Genomic DNA, 27,412 nt, shown 5'->3' with positions numbered 1-27,412 from the left:
AAAAAAGGAACATTAAAAAATATATATATATATCCTCAGAGTTCCCAGAACAAGAAAGATGTGGAGCTCTTGGAACAAGTCCAGAAAAGGGGAAAAGGGCCACCAAGATGATCAGAGGGCTGGAGCACCTCTCCTGTGAGGGAAGGTTGAGGAAACTGGGCTTGTTTAGCTTGGAGAAGAGAAGGCTCTGGGGAGACCTCATTGTGGCCTTCAGTGCTTGAAGGGAGCGGATAAACAGGAGGGGGAACGGCTGTTTGTGAGGGTGGATGATGATAGGACAAGGGGGAATGGTTTTAAAGTGAGATAGGGGAGGTTTGGGTTGGATATGAGGAGGAAGTTTTTCAGCCAGAGGGTGGTGAGGCAGTGGAACAGGTTGCCCAGGAGGCTGTGGATGCCCCATCCCTGCAGGCATTCAAGGCCAGGCTGGATGTGGCTCTGAGCAGCCTGGGCTGCTGGTTGGCGACCTGCACATAGCAGGGGGTTGGAACTGGATCAGCACTGTGCTCCTTTGCAACACAGGCCATTCTGTGATTTAGTAAGTTGTCTGTAACCCAAAGTGGCATTGAGTAAAAGCTTCTTGCAATGTTCAGTACATGTGTTGTGCACACACATGCAGGAGATAGAGGATTAGACACCACTGGTGTTTAAACTGCTATGGATTATCATACACTGCATGTTTCAAAGGTTTGCTGAGAGAGTCATTTTGTAGTTTACCTGCCTACACAGGATTACATTAAAACCTTTGTGTACAAACAGCACCAGAGCGATGTAAACAGCCTCAGCTCACCTGAGAAGTGAGTAAGGTTGCGTCTGAAATATCAACAAGTCACTGCAGTGACCCTGATTGAAAGAAAGAAAACAAGCATGTAAATGACAAACAGCTTTTCTCAGAAATACTGCTATTTTGTACATCAATATAACACCTATTACTACATCCAAAGTTTTAAATTGCAGATATTTAAATAATGACTTAGAAAGAATCTGAATAGTAAACTTCTTTGTGAGCAAGAAAAACCCTTTCTAAATTACCTTCCAGGAACACCTAAGGTCACATCCTCTCATATCCTTATATCAGGAAAAACTTCTTTACTGAAAGGGTTGTTAAGCACTGGAAGGGAGGTGGTTAAGTCTCCATGTGTTTAAAGACTGTTCGGGCCATGATTTAGCAGAGGGTTGTCAGTTAGGATAGTACTGTTAGGTTGTGGTTGGACTCCATCTTTAAGGTCTTTTCCAACCTGAGCAATTCTATGATTCTATGATTTTGTACAGTTGTATCAGCAACTGTATTAACTTCATTTTATTTCAATTATATTAACTATAGTGCTGGGATTTTGTTGTTCAGTTTACTGACCGTATCCATGAAGTGCAAGTCATCTTTGCTTCCACCAAACACCATCACCTCTCCTTCTTTTCCAAGGCAGGCTGTATGCCACAGTCTAGAAATAACATTGTGAATAGGTTTAGTGACCAAATAACAACAAGCAGATGTGTGTTATCAGTAAAACAATTCTAAAAGTTAAATATTTTTATGCAATACAGCTACATATTAACTACCTCACAAACTTTCCTACATTCCTCATATTCAAGTTTCTTTTCACAACTCTTCCATTAGGAGGATCTATGTTCCTTTGAATTAAAATGGAAAGGTCACCTTTGCTCAGTCCTGTGATTGCACTTCTTGTGCACTGAGAGCCTTGAAGTCTCATTCTTCTCCCACCACTTACCAAGAAGAATTGCAAAATTTGAAATAATTAATTTTACAACTTGCACTATGAGGGGGAGAAACAATAAAGCTGCTGCTTCATTATTTGTGTCTTAAGGAAGACTTTCTTTTCTAGTGAGCCCTCAGCTCCACGGGAGTGAAGCCCATTATGAGTCATTCTTTTCTGTTTGACCATTTATTTGCACAGAGCAATACTCTGGGAAGCACCTCTGAGGTTTCTGCTTTGTCAAATATTACTCAAATGGGTCAATTGATTCCAAATATATATGGGCAAGAGAGGCAGATGTACATGTAGAGTACTGTAACATAATCCCCACCTTTTGGAAAACCAAGACAAAGACATTATTTAAAAGGCTTTCAAAACTAAACCAATCCCTTAGAATATTACATTATTATTCAATTACTTAACAGTATAAAAGGAGAGAGCAATGTGACTATCCTTTTCATGAGAATTTTGGTGAATGACTACATTTCATGCAGACCAGTATATTTTTGTCACTACTTGACTCAGCTGTACTGCAGTTACATACACTTTGTCTTATGTATCAGTGGTATAACAAAAAGTCAGTGGAAAAATTTTAGAAAGCAAGCTTTTATCAAAACAGCCTTTATCCTGTTTCTTTAATCCATGAGTTTAATTGTATTTGTTTTAAAATCGTGGGGTTTTTAGTACTGACTCTTATCCCTGAGCACTAGGATGAGAGCTTCGTAGCACAGATTATCTCATATCACTTTTATGCTTACCCCAAGTCTCATGGGGGTCATTTTCTGTGCATCAATTACTTACACCATGTCCACAAATAATTTGTATTGTACGTGTAAAAGCAGATAGTATAAAAAAACAACAGCAAAAACAAAACAAAAAAGTTGACTTACATAAACTTGCCTTAACAATGATTCTGCTACTTCAGTAGCTACACCTTGCCAGATTTACTTTTTATTGCTAGCAGACAAAAACGTATTACTTTTCTACTGGTGTATCACCACTGAAGTAACTGTCGCAGGATGATTATCAGCACAGAGCTCTGGCCCCTTACATTTACTTAACCAAAATAACACACACAGCTAGAACTTTTGTGCAGAAGGAAACATTCGCACTTTCTTACTCCATTCATTTCAATAATTATTCACTGTTCTCCTCAGGCTAAACTGTGTCCCACCTTTTCTCTTCCTCATACCTGTGGATAGATCTGTCTCTGCCTTATCTGCCTTAGGGAAACTCTGGCCTGGACTTCATCACCGAAGAACACTTGGAAGCCTTTCCTGCCTTCACCTTGTTGCCATCCTATCTTGCAACCTGATGCATTTTTCTACAGACTGACAGAGTTTATGTCCTCTCACAGCTGCTCTAACTTAGCACCTAAACATTCTAATAAAGCATGTTATTTAAGTTACACAGAAGCTGAATTCATGTAACCTTTTACATAGCTCTTCTATCTAAAGTAACAGAATTACATGGTAATGCAAACACTAGGAATTTGTAAATTAAACATACAATTTGTTAATTAACTTGGCATGCAAAACATTTTCTAAAGCACAATTTATGGACAGAAAAAAATATATTCTTTTCTACCAATACAGAATCAGGAGACAATTTACTGGAAAAAAGAGGTTGAATGAAACTAAAGGAACTGTTCTTTAAAAAATTTAATGAGAAACAATTTTGCAGAAGCACCAGGAAAACATACTGACACATGCAGTACAGTGTATTATGAGAGAAATATATAACCTAAGTACACATTTAAGTATTAATGCCAGAACATTTTAAGTCCTACTGTTAAAGGCATGTGAGCAACTCATTCAGACCAATTCAATATACGGACAGGTTTTTGGTGTGGCTTCTTTTATCTGTTTCCAAGACTTCTTGAAAAATGTTACTGCAGTATCTTCCTTTAAAAAATTGCTGCTGGATTGTCATTTACTTCCTTAAAGATTTAGATTCAGTGAAGGGCAACTGTTCTCAGCCTACCAAAACTCTATACCAAAATCTGAAGGCAGCAGAGAATAGCAAGACACATTTGAACTGGAGGGAACTTTCAGACTGTCACGAGGTGGGAACCCCATGGCTCCATTCTCTCAGGGCTGCATGCACAGCAAAGCAAGCAGTAGCAGTCTCAGTTGCCCTTTTTGGTACTTCCACAGCAGCAAGGCAGGTGGATTGCTCAGCAGCCTCTCTGTCAGCACAGTCAAGTGACAGGGAAGCTTTGCAGCCCAGTAAGGGATCTGCTATTGAGCTGCCTGTAAGCCCCATGGGGCTCAAGAGTCGAGTGCCAGCACCATGTTTGGAACCAATGTTATTACAACTTAACTGCAGAGTAAAGGCTGAGCTGCACGTCCCCAGCCTGCTGCTTGTAGAAAGAGCACATCCTGCTCCTTCCCAGTTCCTTTCTATGATGCAGCAAAAACTAAAACTGAATTACACAAGGGGAGGCAGTGCACTTCAGCAGTTAACTTTTAGAAGCCCATCCGTGTAAAGAATCGAGCAGGAAGACTAATTAGCCTTGACAGCTAATGATGTGCTTAGTTATTTAAAGCAGTCATCAGTTTTCACATACCAGTTCACTGACTGTAAAAAGAAAATATTACAGGAAGCTAAGGTATGAATTTATTTAGGCTTGAAATAGTTTTAAATATAAGAAAACAGAAAACTTGGTCTGTTATATTTCAAAGAAACTTAGAACAGTATAAAGTAGCCAGAAGTGATCTTTTCCTGTAGTCATAAACTTGAGAGGAAAGGGGGACAGAATCTGGGACAGTATAGCCACGTACATCCTAGAGGTAGTTTTTTTTTTTTGATTGTCAGTTAAGTTCTCAAAACTAAAAAAACAAGCCTCGATTGTGCTGCTTAAATCCAGTAGTTGTTGTTTAGTACTAAAGTCAGCTTTGCACAGCTGTGATCACAATTATTTGCTTCTGCTCAGAGAAAAAAACAAAACAAACCAAAACAAACAAGAGCTGTTTCTAATTCTTTTGGACCCCAAAAGGTCCGTCAGCATTTTAACTGTTGTCTTCCCCATGTTTCTCAAAATGTGTCATCATTAACTAACGTGTGTAATTCTCCTTGGTTATAAAATTCCTCAAAAGTTAAACAATATAGATTTCCTTGTATAAAAAGGTTAATTTGCATTAAAATATTTTAATGCAAATAAGCATCATAATTCAACTGTAACAACCACAAAGTCTGGTATGAAGGAGCATAAAGAAGTAGTGCAAGCTTTCAATCACACTGCATTCATTTTTGTAAAATATTTGTAAAATATTCTTATATAATGTAGTTTAAAAACACTATTGAGTAATTCAGAATTCCTTAACTTGAAATGTCTAGATTTCAGCAAATGTTATTGTGTACCTAGGCCTACTCTTAGGCAGATGAGTAAGCTGTTTCCATCCATTTGTTGTAATGCTGTGAATCCAGCCATCACCTGTAAATAAGAAGATACATCAGTAGTTTATTACCTTCCCTTTCACTTATACAAAAAGCTCTGTGTTCCACAAGGATGGTACATCAAGATAACAAAAACATCATTACTACATTAACTAGCACCGTTTCAATCTCTGTAATTTAACCTAGCCATTCACTTACCAAAAGCATGCTGCATTGAAATCTGAAATTAAACTGTTTTTTTTCTTTTCTTTTTGATATATTGAAAAAGCAGGCTGACGTTCCTATGAAAGCAGGTCAACATCCTTTTGGAAAGCATCCCCTCCCAATGGAATATATCTGTGACACTCAAAGCTATTTTCATATCCTGTCATGAGAAGATTGCCTTTTCTACAAAAGCTGCTCTTTCTAGAAAGGGAACACAGAATATGGAGACCACCTTACTTCCTATTTCGTGTTTTGTAGCTGTGATTCATTCAAAAATGTACAAATAACACATTGATGTAACGCATCTTCTTACTGCAATTCATGTTCAGATCAAAAGTTACCCCCTGCTCACACCTGAACGTGTGAAACATTTGGTTTTTTAGATCACGGACAGCTCAGTGAAAGATTTATCATCATATCTTACCACTGTGCTGCACAACATGCACCTACGTTTCTTTAAAAAGCAACACGGCAAGAGAAATACTTAACTGCCATAAGAACTCTGTAAAAAGACTCAACTCTAGTTTGAGAAAGACAACAAATATCACAGTATATTTAGTTAGTACTGAAGTATACAATCAAATTATAATCTTTGACTTACTTACTTAAAGGAACATTATCAGAACTCAGTCCACCAAAAAGAAAGAGTCTGTCATCTCCTATCGGAGTAAGGGTGTGCCATGATCGATCCTTTGGTTTCTCTCCGCTGATACTAATTCTTGATGAAACAAATAAACAAAAAGCAATTTTTCAAAGAATGCTGAAAATGAACCTGATGAGAAATTTAATTGTTAATTCAGTCTGTCTTAGGGCAAGCTTGGATATTTTCCCAGTGAAAAATTTGCAATTCGGCAATCTGAATTTACCCTTAAGAAGAGCAGTGTTCAAATCTAAAGCAAAGCAAATACTTTCTTGTGGTGACCATCCTCTCAACAGTTACATAAATATCAGAGGAGAGGAGAAAAGCAGAGATTGCTATTTTGTTTGTTTTCTTCACATTAACACTAATTAACAAACAACTGAAAGCACTCAGGACAGCAAAGGAAGAACAGTATATTCAAATAACCCGCACAGCACACGCAGGAATTTAAAACTGGATCCTATGGAATTATTCTCTTTCAATTCCTAAGAAGATAATTTTAAATGCTGGAAGGATTGTGGCTTTATGTCTTAGCCAAAGGGTACTGTATCTCTCCCATCACCGTGCCTTTTCACATAATGGTGGGCTGCTCAAACTTTGAGGAAAAAAAATGACTAAAAAGTAAAATTTTTAAGGATAAAACTTAAAGGCAGTTTATTATTCTAAAATTCTGGTCACGTTACTAAAATAATGTTCTTCCAGATCTTATCTAGGTATTTCATTTTAGCTGCAGTTACATATGCTTGAGATGACAATCTGGATAAAGAAGCTGAACATTTGGGATTTCCTGTAGTGGGTGGCCTGAATTCACATCATCTTAGTCTAGGCACTTTGGTGTGTAGTTGCATCAGGTGGATTCCAAAAGTCAGCAGAGAAAGATACGGACCTCCAGAGGGCATCAGACCACATAGTATCTTGATCTAGCAAAAGGGAACTTCTATTGTAAATGTACCTGAACTTAGACACACTCCATCTAGGCTACCACATACTCTCTATGTCCTGATTTTGGAAAGATAATGAAAAGAACAGCTACAAACACCAGTCAGCTCTGTGACAGGGACAGACTCTTGCTGAACTGTCCATAGAGCAAAAGAGGGGACTTTGCAACAGCCCACACAGATTATATTTCCAAGAACCGGTTACCTCTCTTTTTTCCTACTTTGCTGAAGAGGGGTTAATGTAATTTACCCAGATGTGTGCTCTATCTCTATTGTGAATACACCAAAAAGAGACAATAATCTGTATTTCCTTTACAATCAATGAAGAGAAACAGTTTCTTAAAGAGCAGAACTTGGGACATTTTTCAGATGTCTACCTTGGCAGCAGTTATCTCATGCCAAAGCAGCGCCTGTTTCTCTAACTGAGCACAGAGGAAGTCTAGGGTGAGTAATGCAGGCATCTGCAGTTAGAAGAATCTCACTACTGCTGAGTGTTGAGCAGCTCTCCATCTGGAAGCAAAGACTGAAGAATCACAGCTAATTAAACAGTGATTGCAAAACTGTCCTACTAAATTTGGCACTGAAGTTGGAGCCAAGTTGACAATGTTTATTTAAGTGCCTGCTTCACATAACTCTCCTATGAGATACTTCTCAGATCTACAAAAGAGGCAGACTCCGCTGAGATACAACAAGCTTTGATGTTTAGAAAAGTAAGTACCAGATACTGATGAATGGTAACGTTTGAATCTTCCATGCTACTGATACAAAAAAAAATAAAAATAAAAAAAAATCATGGTAATAGAAATATCATGGTAATAGAAATATCACACTATTGGACATTTTGAGTAGCAGGTTGGTGGAGCTCAGAGATGAAGTAAGTTCTGAGTAGCAGTAGACATCTTTCCCTGCTCCACCTCTACCTGAGGGTTTCAACATTGGACATATTGAGAATAGTATTGAAGTGGCATCCTGGTAAGAGTGCCAGTGGTAAGAGACAGTATAAACTACATTGCTCTTTAAGAAGAAATGTTTTACCTCTGAAAATCACTATTTCCAACTGTAAAGACATTCATTTAAAGGCTTTTATTTCAACAACAGTCTGTAAAAAGACCCTCCCAGTTACTCATATTTAGCATTTTTTTCTTCTGCATGGCAGTTAAGATTTGGGAAGGAATTTCAGGAGGTTTGAGGACAGAGCCAAGAGGTGGTGGCAACATGGTGGCATTTCCTTAATCTTTTCTGTATACAGACAGTTAACTACAGGAAAGGTCAGTCCTCAGCTCTGAGCCTTACTTGTGCTGGCTGGTAACAGTGGCAAGTCAGAGCTTTATCTGAGTAATGCAAGAGTATTTTCAAAGCAGCTTAACAACGAATACTGTGGTAAAAGAAGACTACTATTACTGCAATCCCATACTGGAATATATTCCTGGATTAGTAAATTAATATGATGCAATTCCTTAAGAAACCTGTACAGAGTTAAATAAGAAAGAAAACCTGGTACGACTGGTTGGTAAAGCAGGCTGGTAAAAGAAGTGTATGATGAGTCATGACAGTTATCAGTTATCGAAAGCCTTCTGGCCTGTCATTAAAATCACCATTATGTTTGGAATTTCTCAGAGAAAATACTGAACAAGTGAACGTGGATGTTGGACTGTTCAAACCAACACCTCAGTGGGAGATGTGTACTTCACAGTAGAAATCCAAACATCTGCATCATTCAGACAGCCAAACTTTTTAGCCTGTATTAAATGCTTGACCCTCATTTGGCGATAATTTATGTGGGCAGTCAAAAAGCAATCTCTCTTCAGCTGCAGAATGTCTGAGGTAACTCTCTTATCAAGACCAGAAAGGTTGCAGCTTGCTCTGTTTTTCATTTGTCATTAGAGCAGAGGAATATGAAGTGATAGCATAAGAAAGGGTAGTTGCAAGAAACACCTAGAGCAGAAAATATTCACACTGATGGCAAGGAAAGTCTGAAGGAATTTCCCCACTCAGCTTCTGAGACAGTTTTTAGCTGGAAACAGATTGCCTGATTAGAACTATTCATAACTGCTGGTGCTCAAAGGATATGGGGTGATTTGGTTTATTTCTCACTCTTAATATGTAGCTTCATTGGTTAAAAAACAGAAAAGAAAAAAAATGCCACTCTGTTTATCTACTCTATCTCATTCTACACTGTGCAGAACGGTGGAACTTCTGGGACCATGTTCTTTAGACTGGAGACGTTCCCTACAAACGCCCAATTTCTAATATAGCTACTGTCAGTGACTCTATGAATGGATGTATTTACCCAGAAATCATTTTTCAAGTAATTTGAGCAAAGACAGCCTGTGGAACAGAGTTAAAACGTGAATACTATTTTGATAGTTCCTGAAAGACGTGCTGAATTTTTGCTCCTCTTATAATTAGGAGATTAAATCTATTTTAGAGCTATTGTGCACGCTGACAGGTAGAGTGGTGATATGAGATCATGCCATAATAGATAATATATTCGTAGCTATAATTATTTGAAGAGAACATTGTCCTGCATTAGGCAAGTGTCCTTTTTTTCCCTGATTTGCAGATGATTGTGGCTAATCTGAATTCTTCCATTTGCTATGGTCTGAATTATATTTTTCAGGCTCCTGTAAGATCAGACACCAACAGAAGAGCAGAGGCTGCCTGTAAGAACAGCTTTTGATTAGCTACCCTTCTAGGTATGAACAAATATGTATGGTGCAGACACCTTGCAAAGCTTTTTTGCAGCCGTGTCCTGAATTATCAGACTATACTATATCACAGGTCAGTCCTCTGAGCTACTTTTGGATCACAATATAGACACAAATGGGTATTGGAACACAAGTTTAAAGGAATGGTTACCTCTAGTATGACCATCCTCAGTCTGAAAATATGTGTGCTTGCATGTAAAATCATTCTGTTGTACTGAGGCCAAGAATAGAACAATCTTGAAAACCTGGAAATTAGCTTTCACATGCCAATAAAATGGATAGGAACTTCAGAATGGCCAGCTTTGTCTTAGAACTACAACTATGACGCCCTTCCTTCAGGGCTTGATGTTCCTCTTACTGATTTGTCACTCAAATGTCACAGCTCTCCTTTTTTAAAGCAATAATAAAGAAAGTCAAACACTAACTGCTTATGCAACAATCAAAAAAAGGAAGCAATTACATCCAGTAACTGGAATAATCAATCCACCTGGAGGGGAAGTTCACACTTTAAGAATAATAGTGGTGTCATCTAAGCAAAATATTCTTTGTTTTAAAACAACCAACAAAGAAAATGGTCAATTAAACCTTCAGTTAATCTTAAGTGCTGAAGTCTCTAAAGAGGTGCTTTTTTGAAAGGTCACTGTGAAACTTCCTTGTCCTGCTGTCCACCAGCAGTAAGAAGGAATTGATGGAGGACTGTCCACACCCTGGTTTAGCTCTTGTTTCAGAGGGCAGAGGAACATGCTTGACTGGATCAGCAAGCCATAAAGATGTCCATCATAGGTGCATGAAGCACATAAAGCTCTGAAGCAGCATCAGTATGTGCATAAAATTGTAAAGTTGCAGTTTATGGTCTTTTTTGGGATTACCATTAGGTTACCTTGCAGGTAGGAACAGAAGAGTGGTTATCACCTGTTGGTCTCCTGGTTTGCCTATAAGCTACTAACAATATATTCACTGACTCTACACATGTAGTATAGAAAGTATAGTATAGCATTTAAAAATGTATCCTAATACTTCACATAGTTTAAAACTGAAATATATAGGTCAGTTATTTTACTTAAAAAAAAGTTTTAGATGCTTGAAATGGAAAAAAAAATATCACCTTTCTTCAGTCTGGACTGCAGAGAGCAAAATATATAGGAAAATGTATAGGAATGAACACTATTCAGAAGGACATCAAACTAAAATTCCATATGGATAAACGAACCCTTCATGGAAATTAGGATGTTAAATCACTGCGTGCTGTGCTTGAAATAGCATTAACAATGATTTGGTGCAGAACAGAAAAAGTGTAGTAACCCCTATCAAATTAAATTAAATTGAAATCACTATGTAACAGCTGTTGTAATTGTCCCCAAACTCCCATTCTCTTCTTGGAAAAACTACAAAATCAACACTGGAACTATTTAACTGTGTGTTTCAATTTGTGCATTCAACTTTAAATGGTAGAGAGAAAAACTTACCTTCCAGACCAGGTCCAAGTGTCTAAATTCAGGCAGTGCAAATCATTCATCCTCGTTTGCTAAAATAAATTAAAAAAGAAAGAAAGAAAATGTTCCAGTTAAGTTGTATTAAGTAAACAATGAGCAAAGTATTTCAGTGATACCATCCTAGGACAGAAAATTTACATAAGACATTTTCAAGAAACTTGTACCTGCGTGCCTTAAAACAACTCTGACTGTGAGGCAGATGAAAAGCATTTCTTCTAAAAAACAAACAAGCAAACAATAACAACCAAAAAATAAAACCCCACCAGGCAACTCTCTGAAAGTAAAGTGTCAGGAGTACACCCAGTAATAAAGCAGTGGCACTATGGAGTCACTTTTATTCTTAAACAATCATTTAATAATGAAGAGCTATGTGATACTCGATTCCTGGAAATGTATTTAATTTTGATCCATTGAACCTGCAGTAGGCAATTGCAGAAGGTAAAAAACTCCATCCACAGTTTCTCAATTTTTATTTGCATTGATTGCAACTGTACATCCTCCTGGCTGCCTGCTCACTTATTTCTTGTAATGTACTCAGTGCATGACATCCCACAGGAAGTTAAAAACATCTGTGTTTGTTTTTCTTTTCTGGATGGCAAGCCCTTTCACAAAGTTACTACTGTCAACAATAACAATGATCCTTTAGCATTTGCCATGGAAATAATAAAATGTATCAGTAAGAAGAATGGGAAATCAATGTGCTTGCATATATGCCTGTGTTTTGGAATGAAGTAATTGCCGTGAAAACATAAAAGGAGGGAGACTGGGAAGAGAATGTAAGAACATTTCTTTGCTTGAGATTGTAGCAGTATTTTCAGTGCCTTGCAATACACCTGACTGACATGTGTGATTCCCCTAGGTAGCACTAAACAGTATCTGAGAAGTAGGGAAATATAGCTTGCCTTACCTTACAATTTCTTTCTCCTAAGGCAGTCCATAGATCTATTAGAATAAGCCTTTCTCCAGCTTGTAGATCCTTTGAGGCAGAAACTAGACTTGTCATTTAAGTCAGAATAGGAGTAGTTTTATCGCTGAGAACTCAGCCAGTTAGTGAGTTTGAGAGACTTCCAGAGCAGTCCATCAAAGCTATGGAAGGTCTCTCAGCATTTTCAGGGAACAGCAAGGTTTTCAAGATAGCTGTGGCCTCCTCTGATCTCTTATGTGCTAGCCTGTTTCTGTCCAGGGGAAGATGATGTTAACTAGTGTTTTGTCTTCAGATAAGCCAACAGGCTTAAGAAAAACAGAATGCAAGTGCTTTTGTGCGTTGCCTGAGAAACTTTACCCCCACAAGAAGGTGAATATAACAATAGAATCTGGTCCAACTAACAGCTAGTGAGATGATCTGTCTTCCATGACAAGTCTATTCAGCTTCCTGCTCCTTCAGGTGGCTCTGAAGGAAACGAGGAACACATCACACACGTAGAAAGCAAAATGCAATTACTGAGATTCTTCTGCTGTACTTGTACACAGTTAGACACTTGAGGATAGGGTGGGAAAAAAACAACATTGTGGCCTCCAGAATTGCAAATATTTAATCGTCTTGGAATAAAAGTTCAATACAGAGGACATGGATTAAAGGAAGGGAAGAAAGAAAGGTGCTGTTATATTGCAAATTAAGCTTTCATGAAGATGCTGTTCAAGACCTCTTAGCTGACTTTCCTCTCTTTAAAAAGGCAGAAGATGGAGCAGTTTTCAGTTCCTCGGTCCCTAGGAAATCAATGTATAACAACTTTACATGCTAATGTTTCAACAGATTGCAAATGAGTAATTACATCAACTTCATTTTGAATTCAAAACACAGCATCAGTTGGACATTTCTGTCTGAGATTCAGTCCTTTAACACAGCTTTAATAAATTAAAATGTCTTTCTACTCAACTCTTGTTAGGGAAACTATAAAGCTCACAGTCAGGTATCACACAGGCAAGTATGCCAAGTTTTCCTGCAGTTGCTCCTATATTTATAACTCCCAGCTACTATATTTAATCACTTAGCTCATAATCCTACATTGATTCTTCACTGGCTCAGAAGCACTAAGCATCATAAGAGGGTCTGCATTTCCCTCTGAGCCACAAGGACTCAGACTTACTTATCTATGGCATAGTCATTTATATGCAGCCCAGTAAACATTAACCAAGATCTCCCTTGTCTCAGGACTAGCTTTCTAGTGTGATGAAAGGCACTAAGGGTGACATATTTATTGATCACTGCTGTTACAGTCAACTCAGCATAGCTCTCCAGTCTCAGATTTACAATCAAACAGCTATTACACTCAAATCTTTGTAAAAGAAAGACTGCAGTTCAACGTATCTTCTTATCTTCAGTGACAAAAAGGTTAAAAAGAAATATAAGCATGCATACATTAGGCATCAGATGTGCAAAGAACTGCTGAAAAGACTGCATTACTACTTCATCAATCTTTCTATGAAAACTTTCTGCTTAAACATGAGACTTGCACCATCTTTTGCACTAACTTTCCTTCCTTCCCACTTTCTCCCATTCCTGATTTTCAGGGTCTTACCTGGAGGAACAGAGTCCACATAATACTTCTGAGCCTGTTTTCAAATGATTCCTGGTACAATTGATTTTGATCATCATCTTCTTTTACCAGCTCTAGCTCCAACTTTGGAAAAAGGTGCCCTTTCCTCCCAGAAGGATGAATAGGAGAAGCCTCATGACACTTCCTGGCCCTTTCTGGTTCCTTGTAGAGCCTTTTCCCTGGGAAGATTTGTATTATGGTGAACTAGAAGGAGAAGGAGGAGCAGAGCAACCCCATATTTGCTCCTTAGTTTATGGACAAAAGCGAGACTTCACCCTCTGGGGGGAGGTTACTCTTCTCAGGAAACGTAGTTCTTTACTGATGTCTTTAGCTTTCCTTCCCTGCTTCATGTCTTACATTAACTCCTCATGCCTCACTGAATGTTTCCTAAACTCTGTAAGCTTCCTTCATTTATTCCTAGAGTAGAAAGTGAATTGATAATAAGGAATCTCTAAGGTGGAAATTACACTTACTACTGTCACACAAAATTAAATACAGCTTTCCAAAATTTCACTCGTCTCTCATATCCTTCCCAAGTGGCTTCAGTGAAATTCAGCAAGTGGTTATTAAGAAAGCAGGTGCTACTTGAGGGAGAGGAAAACCCCTTCAGACTGGAGCTTTCTTGTATTTCTGAATCCTGCAGTGAAACAGACAGAACAGAAGCCAGAGAGCATGTCCTCTTAGGGCATGTCTAATTACACAACAGCTCAGTGAAGGAATCACAGGGGAGCTTCAGTTTCCTAATAACTTTACTTGTGAGTAGCAGAGGCTGTGTGGAAGTCTTAGCTGGAGTCACAGAGCAGTTCAGTTGCAACAGGCACAGTGCAGCAATCCTGGCTAGCTTGGACACAGCACGCAACGCTATCCTGTTCTGCAAAGTACCTCTGCACTACAGAGAGACTAAGAGAAAGCCAAAGGAGCAAAGCTTTGAAGGCTGCAGAAGTACACAGAAATGAATGGTAGGTCAGAAGGTCCTGAGCTGCAGGTTTTGTTCTTCACATTTAGTTTCTCTCCCTCTCATGTCTGTAGACTTGCTGAACGAGAGGCAGGATTCAGTTCAGCTGTGGTTAGCAAGGATGCATTTACAGTGCTCACAGCCTACTACAGCTAACTCTGACACACAGTATTTGCTTAAGACCAGCTATTTTTTGGTCTCTCCCACTAGCCACTTATTTCCTTAAATGTTTGTAAATCATGTTTGACCAAACCTACAGCTCTGGAAGCTACTGTTTGCAGTTTTGCCAGACAGAGGTGGGGCTTTAGCAACAATCCAAAGATTGTGAGCCTGTATCAAAGGCAACATAATGCAGACTGCTAAGAATCGACATGATCAGCCTTGGTTACTTTCCTCTCTGATTGCCCTGAAAAGGTACTCAGATAAAAACTTTTCCCTCAGCAGTGGGAAGAAATTCAAAGTGAATAACTGACTGCATATTTGATTTTTGTGGCCATTTTCCACCTGCCTTGATCTGTGTGTCTGGTTTCCAGCTGAGCAAGCAGGAGTAAGCCATTTTGTAACAGAACTGTAGGCTTTCCCTGAGAAGAATGAAAAAAACCACAGCACGACTCTTATAGCCTGAAAAATAAGGTGAACTTGAATGGGGAAAAATTACAATACCTTGAGAATTCAAGGTTTAGGTTATCAAAGCTTTCTAAGATGAAGCTGGTGTATGTCCACTATAGGCCATTTCCAACCAACAGTAACTTAACTCCTTTTCTTTCATATAGTAAAACTATGGAAACAGAGTGCTTTCAAAAGCTCCTTTACTGTTACTTTTCATATCAGAAAAAAGCATAAAGGCTCATCTTCTAGCTGAATACAATTAAAGGCTATGAATCAGTAACAGGTAAAAAACAGGCTAAAATTGTAACAATTTTTTATAAATATGGATGAGTGAGTACACAGTAACTTAAATTAGGGTTTTTTTTTTTTACTAGCCTCACAGAATGTTTCTCACATCTCTTATGAATTCCAGCTCATATGGAGACAAAAATATTATCTTACCTATGCTTTTGCAGCAGTTCTAAAAAGAGTTGGTACATTTTCCCCCCCATAACAAAACTAATCTGGCAAAGAACTTTCCAGATGCTAGGTGAAACCTGCATTAGTTAAGACTACTCACTACCATCTTTGTTTTCAGACACAAGAAAGGGATATATATTATTAATATTGGATTGCTGCCTCAGGCTTAAATACTTACATTTATTTAATGCTTCAACAGAGAAGAAGCTTAAGGAGAAAATTTCCTCTAACCAACGCTAGAAAAATTAAATGTTTTGTTGAGATTTTAGTATCTCCCTACTTTCCAGTGGTAGCTTCAAGTTTGTTAGGTACAGATAACCAACCATAGGATTATACCTGTGACTTTGTTTTCCCCCAAGTGAAAAAGAGCTAGGAAAGTAAGGAATTTAAGAGTTAATACAGCAAGAACCTAGCTTTGCTTTAAATATGCACAGTACATCATACACATCTCTATGCTCTTGATGATTCCTAAATGGCAGTAGATTTAAGACGTGTACTAAATGGTACAGTCTTAGATCAGCTATCAAAAAATACATACAAACCTTACTCTTGTGGTCAAGAGCCTCTATTGGATACATAGAAAAGAGCTGTTGACAGCAATCTCTCCAATGCTCTTCACATGTTCTTTAACAAGGACACAAAACATGCTGAAGGTAAAGACAGACTGCAGAACTGGAGTTCAGAGAGCATCAGAGAGCAGAGGAGAGGCTTAATGGGACTGAGATGACTGCTGGCTGCAGCAGCCTGTGCTATCAGATAACATGCTGCAGCTTCCTGGACCAGCTGGAACATACACAGACATTAGCTTTGTGTCCAGACATTGTAATCACATCCTGCTTTTCTAAATGACCAAATTTCAGACACTACTATGCAAAAAATAGTTTAAGTTATCAAGCCAGCTGAAATCTGGTATTTCCTACCTTTCAGAAGCATGCGTTGCAATTGTAAACATAAAATATATCAAACACACTATAATAAACTTCAATTTCTCAGCAGGTAAAAATGAGGAAGAAATGACTGTTCTTACATAGTTCCCCTTCCTTTAGGGGAGAAAAATAGCACAAGCTAAAATCCTTGTTGTATTCACTACTTGCTATCATTTCATTAAGTGATGTATAAACCTGTAATGCTGTAGCAAGCACAGAATGCTAGCATTCCTCCGTTTATTAAAATCTGATCTGTTATCAAGTTTGTTTTCTCTCTACTTCTGAAGAAGCATCTCCTACAGATGCAGGTCAGCCATTTTTGTTGATTTCTAAGCATTTACATTTATCATACAGTCAATCTGTTTTTCCCTTTTGGTACAATTCATACTTTAGCATTAATACTGTAGACAGAAAGACAGAATCTCCTTTTTGTAAGGCACAGGGGAATGAAAGAGCACTCTGGGTTCACCACTCATAAACATACCGGTCAGGCCAGTAACGCTTTGGACTTGTTTCTACTGCAAAAATTATTTGCTTTAAAAAAAAAAACAAACTTCAAAACAAGCAAACAAAACTCTAATAAAAAAAAAAACACAAAAACAACATTACCACCAATAATGTTTTAATTATACACTAACCAGTACTCGTCCTCCAAAGATGTATCCTTTATTTCCCAGCACAGCACACGTGTGGGCTGCTCGAGGCTGAGGTGGATCTCCACCCTGAAAGGATCAATAGATGTTATTTCAGAACATGGTCAAAGTGTCAGCCAAGGACTAATGTAAGTCAGTAACAAAGGCCAACATGCATCAATATGCTGACACACCTCTGGTTTTAAATAATTTATAAGCACATCCAAGACTCCACAGACATTAGAAAACACACATAGCTGCTAAGGACAGCTTTCAATGAGTTCCTTCAGTTGCTAAGTTTAATGTATTCCCTCCTGGTCTAATTTATCAATGATTTATTCAAGTGAAATTCAATTCATCTATCTTTACTTCCTAAGCATGAAATTAAAATAACACATCAGTAACTGTTGATATATCCCACGAAACTTTACTTTTCCTAGGTGCAAACTATCAGGAACTGATACCAGAGATCTCTGGGATCAGATTTTTAATGTTTATTTAACACCTAATAGCTAAAAAAAAAATCTTCCCTGGGTAAGTTGGAAGGAGATAGCTTTTATTTTTAAACAACAATTTCATTTTTTGCATTTAATTTTGTAGGAATTTCAGAACATCTGGTAAATAAAACAAAACCTATGGCAACAGACCTTGTTGCCATATGCCTCTAATGAGTCTTTCTGTAAACTCACCAGGATTTTCTGAATTTCTATACTATTATATTTAATATCAGTATTTTACTGCGAAACTGAGTACATCCACTCCTTTGGAAGACTATTAAAATAATGTATTTGCTGGAGGCTATCTGGTCTGTTTATTCTAACATGATTGCATGACTATGAGGGATTTGTTTAAAACATTTTTCAATACTAGGCCCTGAGAGAATATAGCAACTGCATATAACCAGCACTCAAATAATGCACACATAACCCCCTCATCTTAACCAACATTTTTACTTCGCAAATAAAGACTAAAGGCCTCATCTAACAATACAGATAGGTTTGCTGCCTCTCTCTTGGCCTTTTTTAAGACTGTGAGGCCTAAATTTCAAGACCACTGTTGCTATCATTCACAGTGACAGACCTATCAGCTTTATGAAAAAGGAGAGGGGAAAGAGAGGAAGAAATCCCCTGGCCAGCCTTAAATTCTCATAGGGCCAACTCTCAGTTTTCTGTGAAAGTTCACCCACGTTGCAGATTAATTATACACGGTTGCAATCAACCAAACAGCTTCATATCAAAATAGATCAACAGTGTTCATTAACACCTGCTGGCACCACTAAAACCATTCATACATTTATACCACATGCTGCCCAAAGACCTTTGCTATGTCCCAGAAGGCCTTTGCTAGGACATGCAGCATGGCTTAATGTTTATGCTCCAGCTAAGGAATGTTTCCAGAACCAAAGCCCTGAAAGAACTACAAGACACCCCAACAGCCAGCAGAATGCATTCTGCAGGACCCACGTGTGCTGTGTGAGGGCCACTGAAATGCCTCCGTGCTCTGACTGATTCTCAGCACCTGTCTGCTATACATAATAAATGGTTTTGGGGAGTATTCCAGTGCCTTATCCTTCCAGTAATGGACAGCTGACAGTAATTTCGTATTCCCAACGTTTATTTTAAAGTCTGAATACAAAGCTCTGCATTCTAGATATCAAATACTGTAGCATCTCATCTATACATATTTCAAATACCTCTCTGAACCTTACTATACTTTTAGTTTCTGAACATGATAGAAAAAAACCCAACATCGATCTAATCATATCCTGGAGGGAAAAAGTCATGGTGTCAAACCTTGAGTTTTACACACTTCAGTTCTGTCAAGCGTCCTCCTGTTTAGCATTACAAACCAGTGTGACATTATGTATATTCAAATTGCTTGTCCTGACATCAATTTCTAGAGCTCATGAACTATTCAAAATGCAGGAAAAACACAATTATCTCAGACAGCAAGACTTAAAAACACTCACTCTAATTGCGGGTTGAGACCAAGTTTGTGTGTTTGTATCAAAAACGTGAACATCATTATGCCATCCCCAGAAAATCTGTCCTTCCTAAAAGAGAAGTTCAAAAATAATAAATGTTATTTCATCTTAAAATCTTTGTGCTCATTAAAGGGTACAGACTGAGAAGTGATCTATCAAAAAGAGAAAATAAACGAGACTATTTTATTTAAAGAAAAAAACCAGCATGGGGTAATGTTTTAAAGTGTTTTAGAGGAACTCAGGTCTGGTTAAAGGTCAGCAGCAGTCAGGAGTGTTAGGGATGATGGCTCTTTTGAAAACGAGCTTTGAGCTCAAAATCAGTCACTGCAGTAGGCAAGTTCTACAATATATCTTATTGCACAAAACAATACATTTCTTCTAAGTCAATGTTTAGCATGTGAAGTAAGGCTCTGTACTCCTTTGAATGCATATCTATTAATTCATTTGAATGAACACTTTCACCAGACTCCTTCCTTCTCCCTTCTGTAGGAGCTCATTACAGTCATTAAAGCACATGGAATTGACTTGGTAAAGAAATTAAGAGAAACAACCAGAGGTGTTGGTCCATTACCTTTGTGAGGCTATAATATTCACTGCTATTACTTCAAGGAAAAAAAAAATAAAAATCTAACACACTCTGGGAGTTCAATGTTTAAAATGCATTTTCAGATTTCAAATACTGTCTTTGTTTTTACTTTCACAGCATTTTGTTTCATTGTACTCAAAGCCTAGCAGTGGGTACCGCAAATAAACAGAACACTCAACCCCATTCCAACATGCAACAAGAGATTTTCAATAGAAGACTCAAATTTACATTTGTGCTGATTCTACACATAAAAGACAATCAAGCAGACCTTCACACCTAATGAGCATAGTATAAAAGGCCATGTTTTGACAATCAGAAGAGATAAAACACTCTAAGTTGTAGGAAATCCCTTACCCAAAAGGCATCATGGACATCAAAGCAATCACTCAGCTCATTGTGCTTCCTACAGCCATAGCCCCCAAAATATATTAGCCTGAAACATCAACATAAAAAAGTTGTTAGCTTTTAAGAGAGCATTCAAATGAATAAGCTGTAATGATCAGTTTCAAGTTTTGCTTTACCTACGGTATGTATTATGAATAATACAAATTAAAATATTTCACGTTGCACCTAATTACACAGAGAACCTTTCCAGCACAAAGGTAGAACTGTTACAGTCCTCTGTGCCTGACAAAAATCCACCTATACGAGGAGGGAGATATAAGATACCTCCACGTCCCCACTCTGTATCCCTCCATCCACAAGTTTATCACAGTCATGTTTCCAGACACAAGGCAAAATGACATGTTACACACAAGGCAGAACATCTCCATGCTTTTTCCACTTCCATGCTTCTGCAGTACTTGTTAGCTTTCCATAAACCCCTTTTTTCAACTAATGTTCCCAAAGTTCAGCTCACAAAGTCCTTCCATAACTTAAGAGATTCTTCCAACTAAATGTTATTGAACATATTGCACTGCAAGTATCGTCACACACCTCCCAGCCTAATATTCCAACCATCAAAGAGCCATGCACAGGAAACGGTTCCTAAAGTTTTGTTTAACTTCAACATTTGAGGATATTTGGTATCTTGGGAAAGGGCAATTTAGGAAATGATGACATGGTGAAGTCATTTCAGACTGACATTCCTAAAGAAACAGTGAAAGCATTGTGCAGTACACTAAGATCTGCAAATTCACACCTTGTAACATGGTGTATTTGCACAAACGTGCACAGCTTGGCCCCACGTGCTCTTGTTAAACAAAAAGGTTATGCTGGTTGCACTCTGCCAGTATCTCAGTGCACTGATTAAGTTTATCTCTATTCAGAGTACCGTTTAATTTTGAACGATCTTGCATTAATAGCAAATGAAAGTTCTTCAAATACATGGAGACACTGGAACAGGTTGCCCAGTGAGGCTGTGGATGCCCCTTCCTGGAAGGGCTCAAGGCCAGGCTGGATGGGGCTGTGAGCAACCTGCTCTAGAGGGAGGTGTCCCTGCCTATAGCAGGGGGTTGGAACTGGATGATCTTAAAAGTCCTTTCCAATCCAAACCATTCTGTAATTCTATGATACAATTTTTGTTTATCTTGTAGTTAAATTAGAACTACAAAACCAAGGTACAGCCCAGATACATTATACAGCTTAAATCTGAACCTCTTTGATATAGAATCCATCAGAATCATTTACATTTTGAAACGTTTAGCATACATCATATTCTTACTCATTTACAATAATTTCGTAACAGTTAGCTGACATCACTTAGTTGTGACTAGAGATGCCAGAATATCCAGCAACCTTCCATAATAACTATAAAATCTGATGTAAAATACGTTTTAGCTAAGCATTTTTTTTCCCCAAATACGCTCAGTAATAATATAACACACACCTAGGCTGACTTGGATCTTATAATGCAAAGATACTGAAATGTCCTTGCAATTGTTAGTACTTGTATGCTACTAAAAATACTTCAAAACATACTGAATATACCCTATTGCAGGAAATAAATTAATAGTTACATAACGCAAGAGAAATTCAATGTCATTTCTACACTGATTTCTTTTAACTTCTGGAAGTAATACAAGTGCAATAGTTTTTACCCAAAGCCTCAAAGCAACCCAGAAACTTTCACTGAACTTCCTAACCCTCTCCTAAAGCAGGTTTATACTTACCATTAATTCAGCTCACACGTGAGAGAACTCTGGTATAAAGTTAGGAGAGTCACACAAAATCCCACAGCAACTCAAGCTAAGATTTAGAGTGTCACACATCACCAGCCTGTGTTCTCTTCATGTTATAGTACTCCCTCTCTGCAGTCAATACATAATAAATATTGTTAATGTGTTACCTGTCCTTGTACACCCAGCAGGAAAGCTTGTCACGTGGTGTAGGAGGTTGACCTTTAAAATTGGTGATTTTTTTCCACCTATAGGTTCCATTTTTTGTTCGCAAATTAACATAATATAGCTTAAAAGAAAAACAAAATCACAATGTTTTCAGTATAAATGATGCTGAAGAATCTGGCACAAAGCAGTAACAAAAAGAACAACGTCCCTACCCCCAGAATATGCTATTGCTTTAAAAAATAAATAAATAAAAAAATACAGTCTGAACTTTATAATAGATAGCAATGCATGGCAAGAGCCCCATTCACCACAAAAACACAGTTGAAATATGAGTGGCCAGTTTCCTTGCTTTCTCTCTGTCAGACCAGTATAGTAATACCCTGCTCCTTCCTGCCAACAGAAGCCCTGTAAGCAACCTGCAACAGCTCTCTGTTCAGTTCTAATAACCACAGGTATTTCTACCTAACCTAAATGGAATACCCACACCAAAATCAGCAATGTTTGAGAAGGGACTGCTAAACTGAAAGGTGATGGCAGCCTTCCTGTCAGTTATTTGCTAGTCTGCACTGAATTCTGGCTGCCTCTGCACTAAGTGACAGCAAAGCTGCTTTGCTCTTTGGTTACTGTGAAAACCGGTAGTTATATTTTATCTACTGCTCATTATGTGAGGAAGGTAATCACCAAAGTGATATACAAGATCAATTTCAACTGCCACTATAAATTTTTTTTAAAGTCCTCAGGAAAGCTCTGGCAATTCTTAGAAATAAAATGTTTCACAGACAGAGTCTCGTTCTGAAGCTACGATTCAACAAAAATTCAAAGAAAAAATAAATGGAGTTGAACATTAAAACTTAAACTGACCAAAAAAAACCCTTTTAAGTACACTTTTTCTATAAAACAAGAGTTTTTCCCTTACATTTCTCCTTATTTCAGTAAGGTCAGTATTCCTGTTTGTTCAAATACGACATGCTATGAAGAAAAGAACACAATACCCGATTACTGTATCCTTTATCATCAAATCCACCAAAAACGTACAGCTTCCCATTAATGCTCGCTCCACAGCTTCCTGACATGGAGGTAGGTAACTCTCCTTCCATGAGGTGCATTGTCCTGCAATTTGGCAAGTATATTAAGTCTTACAATGCTGTTTCCAAACATACTAAAGTTAACAAACTCAAAGTACAGGTATTAATGATTTCTGTACTTAAAGCTAAAAACACAGTTGCAGCGTGCTGGCCATAAGTAGTAGAAACCATAGCTGATACAGGAAGTCAAGCTCTAGTGGTATAAGAGTGCTTTCATGTGGATGTTGTGCATACATTTCTGAAGCTTCTCAAATTAAAAGGTTATTATTACGGCTAAAAAAAACCAAACAGTTATTAAAACACTGGAAATACTATTAGTGATAATTCCAAAAACTCCTGAAATTAGAACATGGTATTGTTGTTTGTATCAGAAGTGGAGAACTGAGGCAGAAGTAGAAATACAGGTCTGCAGTGCTCACTAATTTTGGTACTGGGTCATACTTCAATAAGTCACTTTTCAAACCACATTTTGCACTGTATTTAGCACAACACAAAAGCTTTAACAGTGTCAGTTTCATCAACATTCTTCTGCCACAGCTAGCAGTCCCCAGCCTTCTCCTTGCTAGTGTCACCTACAAACCAGTAATTTCCATTATCTGTCTTTCCTCAGGCATGGCCTCCCATCTGGTTCCAGTATTTCTTTTCTCTACTAGGCCTACTGACCAGACAATCCCATTCACTCCCATCTTTGACACATCTGCACTTCGACCAGATGCCTTCAGTTTCTACCACTGGTGACCATACAGAAGAAAAGGATTCATGCAGCTTTTTATCCCAGCCTACAAGAACTGAAAGCAGTTTCCTTTGAAAGGAAAAGCTTTACATGTCCTTAATCACCAGATGTGAACGATGAACGTGTGACCTTACTGAACACTGTGCTGGATAGCAGCAGTGTGGGGCACTGTGCCCAAGTATCTCTGCTCTGCCATCAAAGCCACCTTCCCCTTCTCTGCTCTTGCTCTCTCATTCCTGCTTGTTCCTGTGTCATGCTGTGCACTTAGCTGTATGCATACAACTGCTGGTGCTGTAAGTGAATGAGCTCAAGAACTGATCCATCTTAAAAATAAGTCTAGAAAAAAAGAAAAGTTATATTTAACTCGGATCGCTTTCCTGATCCAATTTCCTACGTGACCATATAAACAGCTGTACCAACACACGATACAGCAACACGGGAATGGAGGAAGGAATAAGAAGGTATGGGGCTGCTTTAGTCAGCCCTCTCACCAAAAGACACAGACAACAATATCCAGAATGCTACTTTCAAAGTCAGTCATTTGACCAAAGTGTGGAATTTCACACATGCTATAAGATACTCTCCTGAGATAGTCCTTATCCCCTTCTTCCTCAATTTCAAATTGATGCTTTTCATATGGGTATGCAAGAAATACATAAACAGTTGGGATACTATAAAAGCAGGTGGCAGAGCACACAAATGAACCCAAATTAATCCTACTTGACAGACTGAACACAATTACGGTAGATTCCATGGGAAAACTTTAAACAGAAGCATTATTATCTCTCCCTATATACAATACATAAACACAGTAAATAAAAATGCAATGATGAAATTGCTAGTCACATGCAAGATATGGTTAGTTAGGAATTACTTTTACAAATACATTCATAACACAGTTATAAGTAATAGCACAAATATATGTAATTGTAAATAGATCAACAACCCAAATATTTAAATAGTCCTTTAACATTAATGTATGGAGAACAAGGCACAAGTAAAATACATCTGTTCTAACAACAGAGACTTAAGTGGCCATTTCAAACATTCTTTCAAGAAAAAAAGCAAAGCAAACCCCACAATCATATTTAAGCAATTAATGTGTTTTCTAGAGTAATTTAGAACAGACATTTGTCTGTTTTTCAGTCTTCACATTACACATCGCAATGTGAATTCCCAGGAACATCACCAATAACTCACATAACTGGAGTCTTTGCATGGCAGCTAACTATAACCTACACAAATACCAATTTAGTATATTAATTAAACATAAATAATTCAACTTACCATAACCCGCTATCCATTTCATAGATCCAGAGCTCATCATTAGGCAAATACACTTCATTTTCTTCAATCGACTAAAATGGACCAAAAAAAGTCACAGATGTTTAATCACTCATGTATTATGCACCATATATTTTAAAATGAATACCAAATCATGTTACTTAGCAACACGGAATGCTCTTAAGGATATGACCTACCAGAACAGTCCTACTTTTTTGCTCTGATCATTACCTTTTCAAGCATGCAGCTCAATAATGCTAATAATTTACATTTTATACTAGAAGTTCAAAAAAAATGTTTTTCCTTTTGCACTGGGTCTTTCCTCAAGTCACTGAGGCAATTCCAGGCAGAACATAGCAAAACAAAGAGAAAAGCATAACTGAAAAGCACATGAGCAGCAGCTGTAGGAAGGACCTTAACGAAATGTCAACTACAGAAAAGCTTAATGGATGTCATAACCTGAAGGAGAAACCTGACTGCTCTGTGAAACAAAAGCCATGTATGAAAGAAAAGTAATTTGGGAAATACTAATGAGAAAGGATAACAGGCAGGAAAAGGAAATCTGAAAGAACGTGATGGCAGAACTCCAGCTGGGTAACTAGTGTGCCATTATTGCCTTAACCTTAGCAAGGAATTAAGGGAATAAGCAGCCAGAGAAATAAAAAGCATAGATAAAAATGAAATGAACGAGAGTAAATGAGCTCATATACAAAATGGAAATGTACTTATTAATTACTGATATTGATTACTTGCCCTTATTATTACCTCTTCAATTTGAGAGGTGTTGAACAGGCAAACAAGCATTACCTTTGGTACAGTTTATCCTGCCAGGTGCCTTTCTCTGCCATAGCACGCAGCTTGCAGCTTTAAAAAAAGCGCAGAAGTCTGCTATATTTAATCTAGGTACAACAGAGGCCAAGTATTTGCTGGAGAACCAGCTTTGAATAATAAGTTACTGGGCAGTAGGCCACCAACAGCCTACACCAACGTAAAAGGTAAAAACAAAGTCATCTGTTTTTGTGAAGGGTTACGCTAGTCAGGTCAATCCAACCTGCATTTCTAAAGACTAAGGCACAGAGATTTCCAGGGAGTTAGATGCTTTAGATGCTGAACAGCTATAGAGTATTACTGAATTTAAGGCCAAAGAAATGTATTAAACCTTCCCGAATGTGAGAGATCACTCAAATGTACTGATGTGTTCATATCTGAGAGGCAACTGACTTCCTCAAAGTTATACCATGAAATCTTCACGGACCTCAGTCATGAGAAACACCACCTACTGAAGACCCTAAAAGGAAAGAACCCTGCAGGAACAGCTTAAAGGCACTTCACAGCTTCCTGGCAGCCCTTCAGTTTCTTTGTATTTTCAGTACTGGCAGCACAACTCCTTTTGGGTCAACTGATCAAGCATGGGAGCATGGAAATCCTTCAGGTTCCATAAACTGCTCAGCTCTATCCCACTGCTCAAATTGAGCACTTTAGTTCCAAGAAGAACATTCTGATTTCCAGAAACCAGAGGGACCTGATTGCCCCAGAAGTGTGCTGCTGCCTGCTCACAACACAGGATCTATTCTAAACTTCACATCCAGGGAGAACTCTGTTTGAACACAGAGCAGTTTTGCTTATCTAAAAGCTTACCTGTGAAAAACAAGAAAAAAACAAATAGTGAAAAGAAGCATGTTCTAGCCTAGAGGAAGACCAGGACTGTGCACTGCTACTTTCTACATGCACATCTTAGGACCAGTGGGTGCAAACACCACGAATAAAATGAAATAGCTGTATACAATGCCGTGTTTTATTTTAAATGTTAAATTAACACAGAACTAAAAATCACAAGGATTTGCTTATACCAGAACTGGCAGTGATGCCTTGAAGGCAAAGAGCAGGTGTGTTTTCAGCCTGATACCAGCTTAGGTGTGAACCAACAGAACTGCTTTCTAAGGAAGAAAACATGCTGCACTTAACTACTAATAAGCAAAAAACGCAGGAACCCAACAAGAGCACAAATTACACAACAGAGGAAAAAAAAACCAAACAACAAAACATCCGCAAATTATCGCTGACACGCCCAAAAGGAAGGAGGAAAGGTATTTAGCCCAGAGCGGCCGATCTCAGGCTGAGGAAGGGATAGGCTCCAGGCAGCCTTCCTGAACAGGCGTTCTTGTGAGAGAATCCAGCAGGGCGGCTAGCACGGGCTCCCCCCTCACAGCAGCCATGTCAGCCGCACCCAACGCCCGCCCCGCGCG

The 27,412-nt window shown here is 38.2% G+C and overlaps 1 protein-coding gene across 1 annotated transcript in view; it reads right to left on the bottom strand.

The window, feature by feature from the left end:
- KLHDC1 (kelch domain containing 1) overlaps positions 1–27,412 on the bottom strand; it is a 29,681-nt gene that overhangs the window by 1,345 nt on the left and 924 nt on the right. Inside the window, 11 exon segments of the mRNA XM_010712142.3 lie at positions 788–840; positions 1,352–1,436; positions 5,073–5,145; positions 5,918–6,030; positions 11,065–11,123; positions 17,216–17,299; positions 19,179–19,262; positions 20,134–20,212; positions 22,067–22,185; positions 23,057–23,174; positions 25,170–25,240. Coding sequence (XP_010710444.2) covers positions 788–840; positions 1,352–1,436; positions 5,073–5,145; positions 5,918–6,030; positions 11,065–11,123; positions 17,216–17,299; positions 19,179–19,262; positions 20,134–20,212; positions 22,067–22,185; positions 23,057–23,174; positions 25,170–25,240 — 938 coding nt within the window.

The sequence above is a fragment of the Meleagris gallopavo genome, chromosome 5, assembly GCF_000146605.3.
Source record: "Meleagris gallopavo isolate NT-WF06-2002-E0010 breed Aviagen turkey brand Nicholas breeding stock chromosome 5, Turkey_5.1, whole genome shotgun sequence".
Taxonomy (NCBI): Eukaryota; Metazoa; Chordata; class Aves; order Galliformes; family Phasianidae; genus Meleagris; species Meleagris gallopavo.
Note: the sequence above shows the minus strand (reverse complement) of the source record. Positions and strands in the feature narration are given on the sequence as shown.